Source organism: Rasamsonia emersonii (genome assembly GCF_000968595.1).
Source record: "Rasamsonia emersonii CBS 393.64 chromosome Unknown ctg1118621759686, whole genome shotgun sequence".
Taxonomy (NCBI): domain Eukaryota; kingdom Fungi; phylum Ascomycota; class Eurotiomycetes; order Eurotiales; family Trichocomaceae; genus Rasamsonia; species Rasamsonia emersonii.
This window is the reverse complement of record NW_013563333.1, coordinates 21211-35819: the sequence shown is the minus strand read 5'-3', so window position 1 is coordinate 35819 and position 14609 is coordinate 21211. Positions and strand designations below refer to the sequence as shown.

Sequence of the window (14609 nt, the reverse complement as noted above, 5' to 3'; positions counted from 1 at the left end):
GCCCACCGGACGGAACTGATGCAGCTAACAACACGAAATTGGACCCGTCGATCTAGCTCTATTTCATGTCAATCTAGCTGTGAGAAACGAACCCGCAGCACCCGAGACACCAAAAGGCCCTGCTTTCTTGCTCCAAGACAATCAGAATGGAGAATAAAGGTTTGCTGCAGAAGTGGATATTGCTCATCGCTAGTAGTTAAAAGATATATATCAAGATTCATTAAAAATATTCGATAAGCCGGGCTGGTCGAACCAGAACCAAGAACACCACAGATATATTAAAAGACAGGGGCTTATACGGTGACCCGAAACGACATGAGAGATAGATGAAAAGGAGTCAGGCTCTAGGACCAAAAGCAGCCAGAGGATATTAATGACGCTGAAGTCATCCGACGACACCAGGTACGCCCGCGTTCACGCGTTTTCCGATTGAAGGGTTTGCTATTTTACGAGGAATCAGCATCAAACTATGCCAACACCTTTGATGAAAGGCAGGCGAATATAGACCCGATGCAGGGGCCGAGTCTCTGGGGCGGCAAACTTACCACCAACCAATCCATGCCTTCGTTGATGCCCTTGCCGTCAATAGCAGAACAGGCAACGATGCTCCAGTTTCGGTCGCGCAGTTCTCCCAGCTTCAATGCCTCTGATATCTCGCCTGCGCCCTTGGCCCCAGGTTGATCCTGCTTGTTGGCGAACACCAGAAGTGCCGCGTCACGAAGTTCCTCCTCATTCAGCATGGCTGCCAGCTCATCCGCGGCGATCCCTAGCCGGTCGACATCGGTGGAGTCTATGACGAAGACGACGGCTGCCGTATTTGCGTAATAGCATCGCCAATATGGACGGATAGACGTTTGGCCTCCCAGGTCCTAAGAATACTCAGCAGCATTAGTATGGGAGGTTCGACCTGTTATGGATTGACCCCGTGTCGTGTTTCTGGACAGAGGCTGTAGAGTTTGAACGTACCCAAACGTTGAAATGCAGATTCTTATAAGTCACGGACTCGACGTTGAACCCAATGGTTGGAATTGTCGTTACCACTTCGCCGATCTAAATACACGCGAACAGGTGGAGTTAGCGATTCTGCGCGACTCGGGGTCCCTCGCAAACTTCATGTCTATTGCACACCTTCAGTCTGTATAATAGTGTCGTCTTCCCAGCATTATCCTGCAGTCATCAGTGCACGTATCAGTCTCATGCCCAATTTCACAAGAGGTCGCGTGTCTATGGATCGATGACCTACAAGACCCAGGATTAAGATGCGGATCTCTTTCTTGGACCAAAACAATGAAAAGAGTCGAGATAACGAGGCTCCCATTGTAAGAATATGATGTGAAAACCCTCTCTTCTGTCTACAGACTCGTGAATGAAGCTCAGATGGTCTTCTCCAACGCCGAAGACAAGCTCTGATGTGTTATTAACAGGCCGATGCGCAAGATGTCGACTTGGGGGATGGATGAGAACTAGATACGGGGAGGAACTGCCGTTACATTCATTAGGACACGTAGGTATCAAGTCATCAACAATCAGAGGGGAAATTCGCAGGCGATAGACAATGCAGATGAGCTGTCAAGAAAAGGAGTGGTTGATATTATTAACGATGGTGACCGCATCCAGCCAGGCTTGGCTCCGGATTGGCGGCCAGGATTGGCCGACCGGCTTGGCCCAAGCTGCAGTTGTTCGGGATGGAAGCAGCGTGAATAGTAGACGACTGATCGCGCTCTCAACCCGCCATTGTCGCGATTTTTGTGGCGGTTCTTCCGTTATCCGCCACAGAATCCAGTCATCTCAGCGGGGTTTTGAAAAGGATGCCTTCCCTCTGAACACAACAGCAGATAAGCTCCTGCTAGTGTGCTACGCCCAAGTTCCTCCAGTCGCGAAGTTCTCCCTTTGATCACTTCGTTCAAGCGAGCGGATCGAATCTCAATCGGCACCTACGCACAAGACGCCTTTCGAGAAGCACGCAGGATGGTGGGCAAGAAATCGGGCAAGGCCCTCCTTCGAGATGAAGGTGTGTAGCGAACAGTTCTCTCGAGCCTCCAGCGGCGCGCAATCTGCTGACAGAACTGTTCTTCGCAGGTCTTGAACGGACGGACAATAACATGGAGCTATCGAGCTGGCCCCAGATAGCTCCCATCAACCAGAAGAATTATTACACGTATGTCTACCCATTTCGAATCGAGGGTTTTATGCCATCGCGGATGTTCTTCCCAACTTTTGGCTTTGTTGCATGGCTCTGCTCACATTTTCTTTGCGAACAGCGACTATCTCAAAAGAGACGACCAGCTTCTTGCGTTTCGCCTGCAAAATGAGGAGGCCCGCAACCGTATGGCAAAGACCGCTAAGGATCGCGACCGCGCTCTTGCGATAGGAAAGTCGCACGAGGTGGATGGGGAAACGGAGATGGATGGCGACACTGAGGAAGCTACCGAGGAGACGCCTACAGAGGCGCTTGGCTCCAAGGTGATTGTCATCCACGTGGGCAGTCAGAATCTGCGGATCGGCCTGGCCAGCGATGCACTCCCGAAGACAGTGCCCATGGTGATAGCGAGAAAGGCGTCCGCCAGCGAATCGGAGGAAGAAGGCGCTGAACCAAGACCAAAGAGGGTGAAATTAGATGATGACTCGCCCGTAGAGCCGGAGAAAATGTTTGGTCCTGAGGTATGCTATCTGGTGTCTTGACAGTTTATCTTTCTCCTACTGACTCTTCCATTACAGTTCAGTTCACAGTATACCTCCATGGCCGCAGAACTGAAAGCGCACATGCGGCAGAACAAGAGGAGGACGCTTCCAAACTCAAAGGAAATGGTGGTTAACTACAATCGAAGGACACCCCCAGAGACAATTTCGGAACATAACGATCCGCACCGGGTTGAATGGACCGAAATCCCAGACCCGGCACCGGAGTACATCACTGGCCAAGCGGCCCTAAGGATACCAGACACGTCGAATCCGCGGTACAAGTTATTCTGGCCCATCCGGCATGGGTGGTGCAATGAGAAAGACTACAGCAGCAAGAGGCTTCTCTTCCTGGACATTTCCTTGATTCTGGAAGATGCGATCAAGTCGCAGTTAGGTTTGACAAGCAAAAAGGACTGGATACAGTACTCCTGCGTATTTGTCATTCCAGATCTCTACGAAAAGAACTACGTCACGCAGGTATTGGAGATGCTGATGAAAGAGTTCGCATTTGCCCGGGTATGCTTTATCCAGGAGAGCCTGGCGGCCACTTTCGGTGCGGGATTCACCTCCGCTTGCGTTGTTGATATCGGCGCCCAGAAGACGTCGATCTGTTGTGTGGAGGAAGGGATGTGCATTGAGAACTCGCGCGTGAATTTGAAATACGGCGGAGCCGACGTGACGGAGACGTTCATTAAGATGATGCTGTACGACCACTTCCCGTACGCCGACATCAACTTGTGCCGTCGATACGACTTCCTGCTGGCCGAGGAACTCAAGAAGAAAGTGTGCACCATGAACGAGGCGAACGTCTCTGTCCAGACGTTTGATTTCCATCTCCGGATCTTTGGCCAAGACACGCGGAAGTACACCTTCAAGGCATATGATGAAGTCCTCCTGGCCCCGATGGGCTACTTCCAGCCTTCCATCTTCGACAATTCCCACAAACTGGACGGACGAAGGAAACTCCTGCCACGTTCCTATGACATCTACGACGGCCAGCCGAACGACCCCGTGTCGGCAGCGCAGTCGGAAATTCTGTCATCGCTCGCTCCTGCGTCCGCAGACGCTGAATCGCAGGAAGAACCGCAATCGAACGGCGCTCCGGCGGACGTGCAAGCCACACCGAGTCGGTCGCAGCAGCTCCACGCCCTGAGTCGTGTGCAGGATGTGGAGGCTACGCCTCGCTCGTCCGTTGCGGGCTCCCCAGCCCCAGAAGCGGTCGGCACCAGCACTCCTCAAGCCGGAGGCGGAGCTAGCACGCCGGTCCCTGGCGCCCAGACCTCGACACTTCCACCAGCGCCACGAGGACCTACCATCGAGGAACGCGACGACATCCTCCCGATCTTCCCGCTAGACAACGCCATCCTGACGTCTATCATGCACGCTGCGCGGTCCGACGACCGCAGGATGCGCGATTTCCTCGGCGGGATCATGGTACTGGGCGGAGGCAGCCTCGTACCGGGCTTCCACGCTTACCTCGAAGAGCGCCTGCACGCCCTCCGGCCTGGGTACGCGAAGGAGATCATGATCGGCACGCCACCCCGCGATCTGGACCCGCAAGTCGTCGTGTGGAAGGGGGCCAGCGTATTCGGCAAGCTGAGCGGGACGAACGACAGCTGGATCGGACAGCTGGAGTACGATCGACTGGGGAGCAGGTTACTGGCCTACAAGTGCATGTGGGCATATTAATGATTATCATCATGATTATTATTATTATGTTCACAGCAATGATGTCGAACGTCTGAACGGGAATGAAATGACCTAAAAGGGAAAAAAAAACTAAACTAAATTATGTACTGTACTTATTGGACTTGACGTGAAATTTAGCTCTGTATCACGTATCACACTTTGGATTGATTTTTTTTGCTACATTATGTTATGCTTTTATTTGTTTGTGTTCATGAAAGGAAGGGTTAGGTAGGTAGATAGTAAGGTAGGATCAGGTGCAATAATGCAAGGGCAAGGTGAATGAATCAATGCAAATGAATGGAATCGAAAGATATTGGCCACAATCTCATTTTTATCTGATTCTTATTGGTATTATCACCATAAAACAAAATGAAATGAAAGAAATATAAAAGCCACGTTCAAACTAATTAATCACTAACGCTCATACAAATCCTGATTGAATGCATGAAATAAATCATCATGTTGTCATGTTTGTTCCCGGGAAAGCAAAAAAAAAGTAATTATTCGAAACACCAATGCAGGTTCCACTTTTGGTTGTTTGTTCCTGCAGAAGGTTCCTTGGGAATAAATGAGGGAATTCCGTGATTAAAAAAGGATAGTTAAAAGGGGAAAAAAAAGAGCGTGGCCAGGGCGTCATTATTTAGAACAGTTGAAGAAATAATTTGCCATCGGAAGGTCTGACTTGGTTCTCAAAAGTTGAAAAGAACCCACGTCAGTCAGTTGTTGCATCTGAATGTAAGAACTATTTTGACCCGACTTGTGGGAAGGGATGATGAGAAAGGCGTGTCCGCAAAACGACCTATCCTTCTGATGAGCGATAAAGAGAGTAATCGGAGCAATCAGCGAAGTCGAAATGGAGCTCAGTATGCTACTCCTGACGACCTCACGTTAGACTGCGATGCTGTGGTGTCTCCAGTTAATATTACCACCATCGAGGGGCCGGTAATTAATTGGCATGCCAACTTCAACGTCGTCATTGTCTGAGTCGTCTGAGCTTTCAGATCCATCGACGCTGAGCATCTGGAAACGATTTGGTGCATAGCTTGCTGTTTTAGATGAAGCTTTAGGCTCATTTTTCGGTGGTGTCTTTGGTACTTTGGGAAAAGGTTGGGCGCACTCGTCCGGAGAAAATTCGATCCTCATCCCCCGATATGTGGTACGGGACATCATGCATGAGCGGGCAAACATCGCATTATGGACGGAATTGGTCGAGATGTAAGCATTTCCCTGGCCAAACTTGATGTCAATAACAATGAGATTGTGGATATGCTCCAGATGTTCTCGAATCAGGCTCGCGGAAATGTTAGGATGGACACGACGTATCATGAGGTTGCGCGAAGCCCCATGGTCAGTGTTCTGTTTGATGTAAGGCCGGAGGTAGAATTGACGATCGCTCCACGAAACTTCGACCTATAGAAAATTTGTTAGAATACCGCATACCACTCTATCAAAGTCAGGCGTAAACCTACCCTCTTGCCATGGACGTACACATCCTGGCGCTTTGCGTAGTTGAGGAACTCCTGAGCAGCAGATGGTTCAACAAAAGACACACGCGCAGAATGGTCATAGGGTCGGAGGTATATCTCGAGAAGAGCTCCCCCTCGAACCGCATTAGTCACATCGCGATGGGTGGCACGTTCTGGCAGGCCACGGATCTCAACTGTACGTTGTTCTGATTGTCCAGGAGGAGCCTTTCCGGATTCAGTTGGTTGTGAATCATCCTCCTTTCCATCAGAAAAGATATATTCATTGTCGTCGTCAAGGCTGCAATCATTTGGAGAAGCCCTCCTCTCTTTTTTGAGTTCAACTGGTATTGTCTCCCCGTTTCCAGGAGACCGGTCTGCATCTAAAGCTCCCTCCGGGAAATAGCGCGACGTAGCATTGTCGCGATCAGTTATCGTTTCTGTCCTAACGACAGATGATTGATCGCCTGCAAGGAACGGCGCATGGCTGCCGATGAGAACCTAGATAAGCAATCAGCATGTTGCCTTTTTTCAGCGTGATCCTATTCTGACATCGAGGCTCTCTTGAGAAACTCCACCTTTCAGGAGCGAGTTTTTGAGATTTTCTAGCAATCATTAGAATGTCAGAGAACTCCAGATGCCTCAGAACTAATATCCAGACAAAGGACAGTATGTCAAACGTACCGAACTGCTGGGAAAAGCGAATCTAAGAAATCATAACTGTTAGTAACATAATGTAAACCACGGACTTCTAAGATTTCGGTACTCACCAACTGCTCATAGCGAGATCTCGTAATAGTGACCATGTCCAAGTCCGGAGGAGGAGCTTCGTCATGCACATTGCTGGGGCTCTACAGTGTGATCAGCGCGACAGGCTTAATTCGTAGAAACCGCATATTGAAGGATTTTGAGAAACAGATGAGCTCTGAGCAAGACAGGCGACAGAGGCGAAATGGAGAACAGAAGCTCACCGATCTAGTACTGTAGGCAGAGTGCCAGCAGTCAGTATTATTAGACATCATGCTGTGGGAATTGGAGTGAGAGGTCATTGAAGAGTCTGCGTCAACAGAGTGAAAGTTGGATGTCAAACGGTTGAGCATCAAACGAAACCTGTAGAGAAGACGATGCAGCCAAGCTGGTCCAATTGGCAACACCCCCAACAGGCTCCCTCATCACTTTCTTACCTTTGAAGTAGAGCCTCGTACCAGCTCTTCTCGATGGCGACAAGCGAAGACATAGTTCAAGTCGACTGGGGATTGATACCAAAGACAACAGTGGCAACGGACGAAAGCCCTGGATGAAGCCCATCAGCCTGGGAATGAAGAAGTCGATGAGCCAATGTCGGCCTGGGGTCGCGTGCGCGAGGCAGCGACAGCTGCCTGCAGCAGGTAAGGAACAACCCCGGACTCTGGGGGGAGGAAAGTGGGCAGGGACCCACACAAGCTCCTTATCAGTTATCTCAACTCACCTGAAACTTCGATATCTGACCTCAGCAGTGATGGAAAAGCAAGACGAAAATGAGAAGAAGCATATGCTGAAGAGACGATGCAGATGGAGATAACGAGGCGATGCAGCCAGCCATTTATCTACAGACAGGGGATCCTGGGAAGCTTCTTAGCTACGGAGTACTTGGCCGCGTTTGGATCGAAGACGAACTGAACTGAAGAGGAGCGCACCAATCTAAGATAATTCCGGATAAAAAGGGGACCATAAACCTCATGTCATCTGATTTATTGATTTCTATCTCGTGGAATTCGCTAGTCATGGCGGTGTTGTTGCCTTGATATGAATATCAAAGCCCCATATTAAAAAAAATTACACTTGCATCAAAGAGAACAGTGAATCGCCAATTCATTCATGCTAGAGAGTTATCGAAAGAAGATGCAGAGGACGAGGGGGAAAAAAAACAAAGAGCATCGTGTCATCATCGGCATCATAGACGTCCAGCCATCAACATCGACCCAAGATGCAGTCACAGTCTTCGTTGGGTTTTATTAAAACATCTGAGGTCGTACTGCAAGGTTGGCTCGCTCTTGTTTCATTTCTCACTGCTGTCCTTGCTACGTCTGGCTCTCAAGGTCGAATGGACAATGAGAAAGATGTAGCCCACGCCCATAACCCCGGCGATCACTCCATATGCAATAACCGCACCGCGAGGAGCTCCCTTTCCAATCCCAGCGTATTTGAAGCCCAATCCACCATTAATGATACCGAGAATGACGAGGAAGCGACCCAACCAGCGGTGGATGTAGGCAAATATGCTTTTATTGCCGTGCTTTCGATAGTGCAAGTGCTGCAAAAGACCCATGATGGGCTGGAAGAGGACCAATGCTGCGATGTCCACGATTCCAATGATCTGATGATAACCTGAAACATGCCCTGAGTTGACCACCATCGCGATTCCGAGTCCGAAGCCAACGATGGCCGCAGCGAGCGCAAAGAGCTGAAGAGGAGCATGGATGTATGGAACCGTCTTGGACGATGGAAACAGATGGAGAGTCAACGCGAAGCTCGGGAAGAGCAACACGAAGACGATGGACAGGATGATGGCGTGAGCTGTCCGCATCTGGTGACCGGAACTCTTCTGGGCCGCGGCTTTCGCTGCGGAGGCAGAGAGGGAGGAGTCTGAAAAAGGATTGTCTGTGTTCCCGCCTGTTGCTTTCGCAAAGTCGACTGTAAATCCCCCAAATTTGTCATGGATGTGGATACCTTCGGTGACATCGGTGGACTCCAGGGGCTCTCCATGTCGAACCGCCCAGATGAAGGGAGCAGATGCACTCTTCACATTCTCACTGCCGCCGGCCCAAGACAGACAGCTGTCACACCGGATATTCGCCGTCATAACGCCGTTGCTGATGCCGCTACCATCAAGCAATGAGACCTGGACAGCTGGATTGAAGAGCGGTTCTTTGTGGCCTGCGCCCAGACGAGGAGAGAGCGTGATGTTATTGTTAGAAGCCGCGTAGATGACGAACATGTTCGCGTCTAACATCCGAGAACCCTCAGCCACCGCAAGCCACTGCAGATTGCTGGGGCCTTTGATTTGAAGGTAAACGGGCCCTGAACCAGACTGCACCGTCTGGGCCGGAGCATTGACGCTGAAAGAGATCCCATCCACACCTGCAGGAGTGTACTGGACAATCTGGCCAAGGGCAGAAGGCACTAGACACGACCAGCCACCGTCAGTCCAGCTCCATAAGGACAGATATAGTAGAAATACTCACGGAACGCTGCCACAGCAGCTGCTGCGATAGACGAATACGACACCCTCATGATGACTGGAACCAGAGAATCTGGCCGTTCCAATGGGGTCAATGGTTGAGAGAGGGAGTCAGTAGTTGAGAGAGGAGAGGAAGGATGAAAAGTCCACACGAGCAATCAACTGATCACCCAGTGAAGAAGTGGTCCAGTGAATGATCTAGCATTTAATAATATGGCACCCTGCCCTATCTTAAGGCAGATATGACGAAGCTTATATTCACAATGGGTCACCCACATCTTGCCAAAAATGACGAAGCCGCTTCGTGCAATCACCTTAAAAAAGACATAATCATCGGAATAAGACTCGCTACAGAGTAGATGCTAGATAAAGACGTTACAGGAAGATTGGCGCATCCCGCCGAGGTTGCATCTGCACCACAGTTTGACAGCACGGACACGCCAGCACAGATGACAGCCCAGCAATGGGCGAGAGCTTAAGGGGAAAAATCTCGTCTCCATCCATTCAGGTTAGATACACAACCAATGATGGGGACAAAGCTGCTCGGCGTGGAGGGCCATAATCCGAGTCCATCGCTCTGGTCGCTGCCTCGAAGCTCAAGCCTTTCAGAAGGCAGGTATTGTAAGTAAGCCTCAGTAGGGCCTGGCGTATTGTCGGAGAGGCCAAAATGAGATCGCTAATTGGAAACAGATCACTTGCAAACCCTAGGTTGTACACGCCAATCGGTGTTACGACAAAGGCAGTTGTTCTTGCGACAATCCGCGGCGCGAATCCTGCAGACAGGTATTTACTCGCAGTGGCGGCTGTCTAGGTCAGGGTTTGCTGCGAGATCAGCGCAAGGACCCCAAACAGTCGTACCCGAAGTCCACATTCTACCGAATCCCGTTAATTACCCAGTGGTCTCGTCTTTCCTTTTTCGTTTTCGCCCCCCAGGGGGGAAAATGGTTCCCCGAGAAGACTGTAAGAACTATTAACAAGCATTCCGTGTGGTATGGATCGCCTATCTTTATAAGGAGTATTGAATTTCATCTCTTATTAGGTGAAAGATGGCCTGTGAAAGACATAGTCCGTGGAGGGTGAATTGTACAAGTGTATACTTGTGGACATCCATCCATATCCTTTCCTGATGTTGATGGAAGGACAGACTGTGTGGGAGCTAATGCAGCAATGGTGACCAGGATCGAGATAAGAAAGTCGCAGACTGCATGCATATTGATATATATAATACCCGGTATTAATGTAGCCAAGAGACTGAATTGCATCATCCGATCCAACAACGGCACCACAGCGGTACCGAGTATGGTGTACCAAGCTCATGTAACGTCTGCGGTCGACATCCTTTTAGCCCGGATCAACTTTGGAATCCGACTCTTCAATGAAATCCATGAAGACCCACAAATAGCGGGAAAGAAAAAACACAACTTCAGCGTTCTGTCACTACAACCGACGGATGTTGTCCTGTGAGCATCGTCCAATCATGCGACGATCTTTGTTGACACCGGAGTACGAATAATACAATGCAAGTCAGAGTACGGAGCATGTGCCACGACATCCACACGTTGCGACGATCATTGATCCTCCCGAGGGCTGATGGCTGAAGCAGATCTTGGGCCTGGCCACTCGGTGCTCGTACGGGACAAAGCAGAGGGATCGCCGTTGGGCGCACGGGCCAGGTTACAGCCCCAGGGCGTATTATTCCGCTCCTAGCCCTTGAAGATTCGTGGGGGTTTCATCTCCTGGGAGTTGCTGACGCGTGAATGAATTTGAGTATCGGGGAATAAAAATGAACCTTCTTTCCTTTCCCTTTTTCGTTAATTCACTTTAAATTTAGTTTTTCCGTCACGTGAACCGCCGTATGGAACCGTGACAATATATAGCCAGCGTTGTCGGTTACGATGACCCCGTTTTCTCAAGAATGGTCTTCATCATCTCGTTTCCAATTCTAACTGCTTCGGGGAATCGTGGCGCAAAGTAGCGCTGGATGCGCTCGAAACGGTCGCGATAAGATTCGAAATCCCCGAAGGACACGCAATCTGACCAGGCCTGCAAACATAGGTCAACCACCGCGGAGCTAAGGGTCTGCTGGAACAACGTAAATCCAATTCAGCCAGATTGGCGTTCCCCAGCGTAGACACGCGGAGTCGCGGGGACTGTTCCCGACGTAGAATAAGACTCCGTACTGCTAATGATCTCCAACCCAATAATAATAAATGGGGAACCAAACACTAAACCCAATACAGATACCGGGAAAAAATGATTATCGAACACTTACCCGTGCTGCAAATGTGAATTCAAGATCGTCGGAGCGAAAAGTGTGGTCATCGATAGCGGTATCTAATGCCTCCTCGAGCAAAGTAGGGTTGCGGAAGAGATACTCCGTCACTCCCAGCCAGATTCGAAAAAGCTTGGTCAGGCGGGGTAAGCGGCCATCCTTCATGACCACGACAGAACACAGAAGCTGAAGACTCGCAGAGGGGATGAAGTACTTACAGGAGTCGAACAGATCATATGATCGTACGGGACGATGCCAAGTTGGGACCAGCAATCAACGATTGCCAGCAGACTGAGATGACTGTTAGGAGGCGCTTCCTCTCGAGAGCAATTAGACAGAGAGAATCTGTCCAGCACCTCGTCTTTCAAAAGCAGATCTTGTCCCGCGGTGTCAGATCTGAAGACAGCAGCGCCTGCAGCCTTGACCCTTCGCTTTAGCTCTTCTCTGCGGCCTTCGATCATCAGTTTGTAGAGCTCCGTCACTGATTGAGCGTATTGCCTAATCTGCTCTTTTGCAGATGGGTTCAGAATCGCCAGGCCGGCATAGACGTGCCATTTGTTCGCATAAATCCGCAACGTGATATTAATCTTCACGTTTTCAATACCTCCCACCCAACGGGGGATTTCCCAAGGAAACTGATTGTTGGCCTGCCATGCGGTGCCCATACTGAGGAATGCAGCGTGTGTGACGGCTTGTGTATCTGCGGTAATCCGGTCGTGCATTTCACCACTGAGATATACATACTTCGAGCCGAAGGAGGAAAAGACTTCCTCCACGAACCTCAGACTCTCATCTGAAGCTCGATGCTGAATCAGGACCTGGAGCTCAATGTTATTATAAAGTCGAGACTCGGATGGATACGCGGTGGCAAGCCATACCAAAGGTTGGCCCTTCGGATTGACTTTGGGACCGTGCAGTGAATGGCAAGAAATTATCTCTACATCCGGAGGCAGGTACTTATCGAATGCAGCCAGCTCTGGGGCTTTGCAGGATGTCTGACCGCCGACTATCGCACCGACCTTGGTTGCTTTACAGGAGGTCAGACACGCCAGAGGTTAAGGGTGCTCACTAGGTGATGACATACACGGCCCATATTCCGCGACTATCTTGTCGATGAATGCGGCCTCTACGCTGTAGATGATGTAGTCGCTAATCCGCGAGACCAGATGTCCATTCGGCAGAATTGTGATACCTTGCTACGCCTAATAAGCTTACCGGTTACAGAGAAGTCGGCAAAGAACATACATGCGATGCAAATTCTTCCTTGAGGGAGTTGAAATTTTCCGGTTTGTCACAAGCGTTTACCCTTAACGAGACCAATCGACTATTAGCTCTAGACTATGTGGCTATCGCAAAATAATAAACCTGAAGAAACACCAGTTAGCAGTGTACTCTTGTGATAGAGGAAACAATGAAGAATCGTATAACAAATGTAATAGACGTAATAAACGTTTCAGATAGAATAAAAGATAAGGTAGCGTATGACTTTCATCAGCGACAGTCTGACGACGATGCCACCGCCAGAATGGCGAGGCAGTCGCCGTCAGATCATGCTCGAGTCAAATGCACTCTAGTCATCATAAAAGGCACAGATAAGGTAAAGAAAAGTCTGTGACTCACCAGAAGAACAAATCACTGCTTTCGAGTGATTACAACTTAGACAAGGGCAAGCAATGATTACCTCCATCCCGCTTTGCTCAGTAGCTGGGCATACATCCTGCCCATATCACCCATTCCAATAATTCCAATGGAAGCATTTTCCTTTGTGAGAACCATTTTGGTCAATCGCTTTGTAGATGAGGCACCGTGCCTCGAAAAGACTTGAAAATATAGCTAGAAATATACAGCAACAGAGAGGCGGCAGAGCTGACGGGTGCAACCCTTTCTGCTTCAGATGAATAATCTCTCGGGAGATACAAGCATGGATGGTTTGATCTGAGAGCTATAAAACTTCCGAAGAAAACTCTGCTCAGCAGAGTTACGCAGTCAGCTTCAGGATGAATGAAAATAAAAGGAGGGGCGAGCTGTCAGCTGAAATCTCGTTCGAACCGTCGCTTAGCGGGCCGACTTAACGCCGACCACGCCGACGGGACGCTCGCTTGCGGTGCGCTTTCCCACACAGCACCGGCAGCCAATCAGCGCTTTCGCGGGGCATTCTAGGGCACACCGTCAATTTTTATGTCTACACTTTTCCAGGCCTCGTAGGAGTGCTTCTCTTTCTCCCTCCCGTATTCCACCACAATCGCAGTCCACCACCATCACAATGCCTCCCAAGAAGAAGACTACCGGTCCCGCCCAGGAGAACGTCTCTCTCGGCCCTCTGGGCGGAGAAGGTACGCCTTTTGTCCCGCACGAAACAGCGTCGCGTTACCTTTCTAATTGACCAGTTTACAGGCAAGCTCGTCTTCGGTGTCGCCCGTATCTTTGCCTCCTTCAATGACACCTTCGTGCACGTCACCGATCTCAGGTTCGTCTCTCTCCTCTCATTATCCTGTTTGCGGCTCGATATCTGTCCTGGGCTTCGCTGGGATTTGAGATCGACTTCGGTGTCCTGCGGAACCACAAGAGAAAATGCGACATGCAGAGGCTAATATCCTGGGTGATTACAGCGGTCGCGAAACTATCTGCCGTGTCACTGGTGGTATGAAGGTCAAGGCTGACCGTGACGAGTCCTCTCCTTATGCTGCGATGTTGGCTGCCCAGGATGTTGCTGCGCGCTGCAAGGAGCTGGGCATCAACGCCCTCCACATCAAGATCCGTGCCACTGGTGGTATGTATCTATTGCGCTGATTTCTGTCTTTCTAGACTGTACCTGACATCACATCAGGTAACGGAACCAAGACTCCTGGTCCGGGTGCTCAGTCGGCTCTCCGTGCCCTGGCCCGTTCCGGCATGAAGATTGGCCGCATTGAGGATGTGACTCCTACGCCCCACGACTCGACCCGTCGCAAGGGTGGTCGCCGTGGTCGTCGTCTGTAGACATGTGCAGGACGTTATCCTCCAAATTGCGCTTCGGATCTATTACGGCCTGGGCGTGGGCGGAGTGGACGATACCTGCGGGCTTATCTGCTCGCAATTGTGGATGGAATAATCGCGAAGAACGGCATTTTCGCCTGGTCTTCACATTTCATTTATGACAAAAAAAAGTTTATATTCTTTGTTGGGAAAACCGCGCTTGCTAGTAGCACGTTATGTATACCAGCTAGCGAATGAATAAATGACGTATCTCAACTGACGCCGTCTTGTTGTCAAGTATTCCTTGATAAATCTATTGGCCAAATTC

General features: G+C 50.0%; 6 protein-coding genes across 6 annotated transcripts; 2 read left to right on the top strand and 4 right to left on the bottom strand.

Annotated features, from left to right (window-relative positions):
* Window positions 1–414: 414 nt before the first annotated feature.
* On the bottom strand, window positions 415–1318 carry T310_0608 (ADP ribosylation factor A (Eurofung); the record flags this gene model as incomplete). Its single annotated transcript, XM_013476518.1, has 5 exons — window positions 415–441; window positions 546–869; window positions 967–1050; window positions 1129–1167; window positions 1244–1318. 5 exons carry the CDS (start codon window positions 1316–1318, stop codon window positions 415–417), a joined length of 549 nt encoding a protein of 182 aa, XP_013331972.1.
* Window positions 1319–1968: 650 nt separating this feature from the next.
* On the top strand, window positions 1969–4371 carry T310_0607 (uncharacterized protein; the record flags this gene model as incomplete). The annotated part of the gene is made up of 4 exons (XM_013476517.1): window positions 1969–2011; window positions 2080–2158; window positions 2262–2661; window positions 2719–4371. 4 exons carry the CDS (start codon window positions 1969–1971, stop codon window positions 4369–4371), a joined length of 2175 nt encoding a protein of 724 aa, XP_013331971.1.
* Window positions 4372–5259: 888 nt separating this feature from the next.
* Window positions 5260–7071, bottom strand: T310_0606 (uncharacterized protein; the record flags this gene model as incomplete). The annotated part of the gene is made up of 7 exons (XM_013476516.1): window positions 5260–5781; window positions 5841–6335; window positions 6387–6439; window positions 6519–6540; window positions 6605–6685; window positions 6806–6944; window positions 7019–7071. 7 exons carry the CDS (start codon window positions 7069–7071, stop codon window positions 5260–5262), a joined length of 1365 nt encoding a protein of 454 aa, XP_013331970.1.
* Window positions 7072–7872: 801 nt separating this feature from the next.
* On the bottom strand, window positions 7873–9107 carry T310_0605 (uncharacterized protein; the record flags this gene model as incomplete). Its single annotated transcript, XM_013476515.1, has 2 exons — window positions 7873–8996; window positions 9059–9107. The coding sequence occupies 2 exons, from the start codon at window positions 9105–9107 to the stop codon at window positions 7873–7875; spliced, it is 1173 nt and encodes a 390-aa protein (XP_013331969.1).
* A 1872-nt stretch (window positions 9108–10979) lies between these two features.
* T310_0604 (Prephenate dehydrogenase) lies at window positions 10980–13102 on the bottom strand (the record flags this gene model as incomplete). Its single annotated transcript, XM_013476514.1, has 6 exons — window positions 10980–11279; window positions 11327–11512; window positions 11545–12353; window positions 12411–12522; window positions 12572–12659; window positions 13041–13102. The coding sequence occupies 6 exons, from the start codon at window positions 13100–13102 to the stop codon at window positions 10980–10982; spliced, it is 1557 nt and encodes a 518-aa protein (XP_013331968.1).
* Window positions 13103–13589: 487 nt separating this feature from the next.
* Window positions 13590–14305, top strand: T310_0603 (40S ribosomal protein S11; the record flags this gene model as incomplete). The annotated part of the gene is made up of 4 exons (XM_013476513.1): window positions 13590–13659; window positions 13721–13793; window positions 13936–14096; window positions 14154–14305. The coding sequence occupies 4 exons, from the start codon at window positions 13590–13592 to the stop codon at window positions 14303–14305; spliced, it is 456 nt and encodes a 151-aa protein (XP_013331967.1).
* Window positions 14306–14609: the final 304 nt, after the last annotated feature.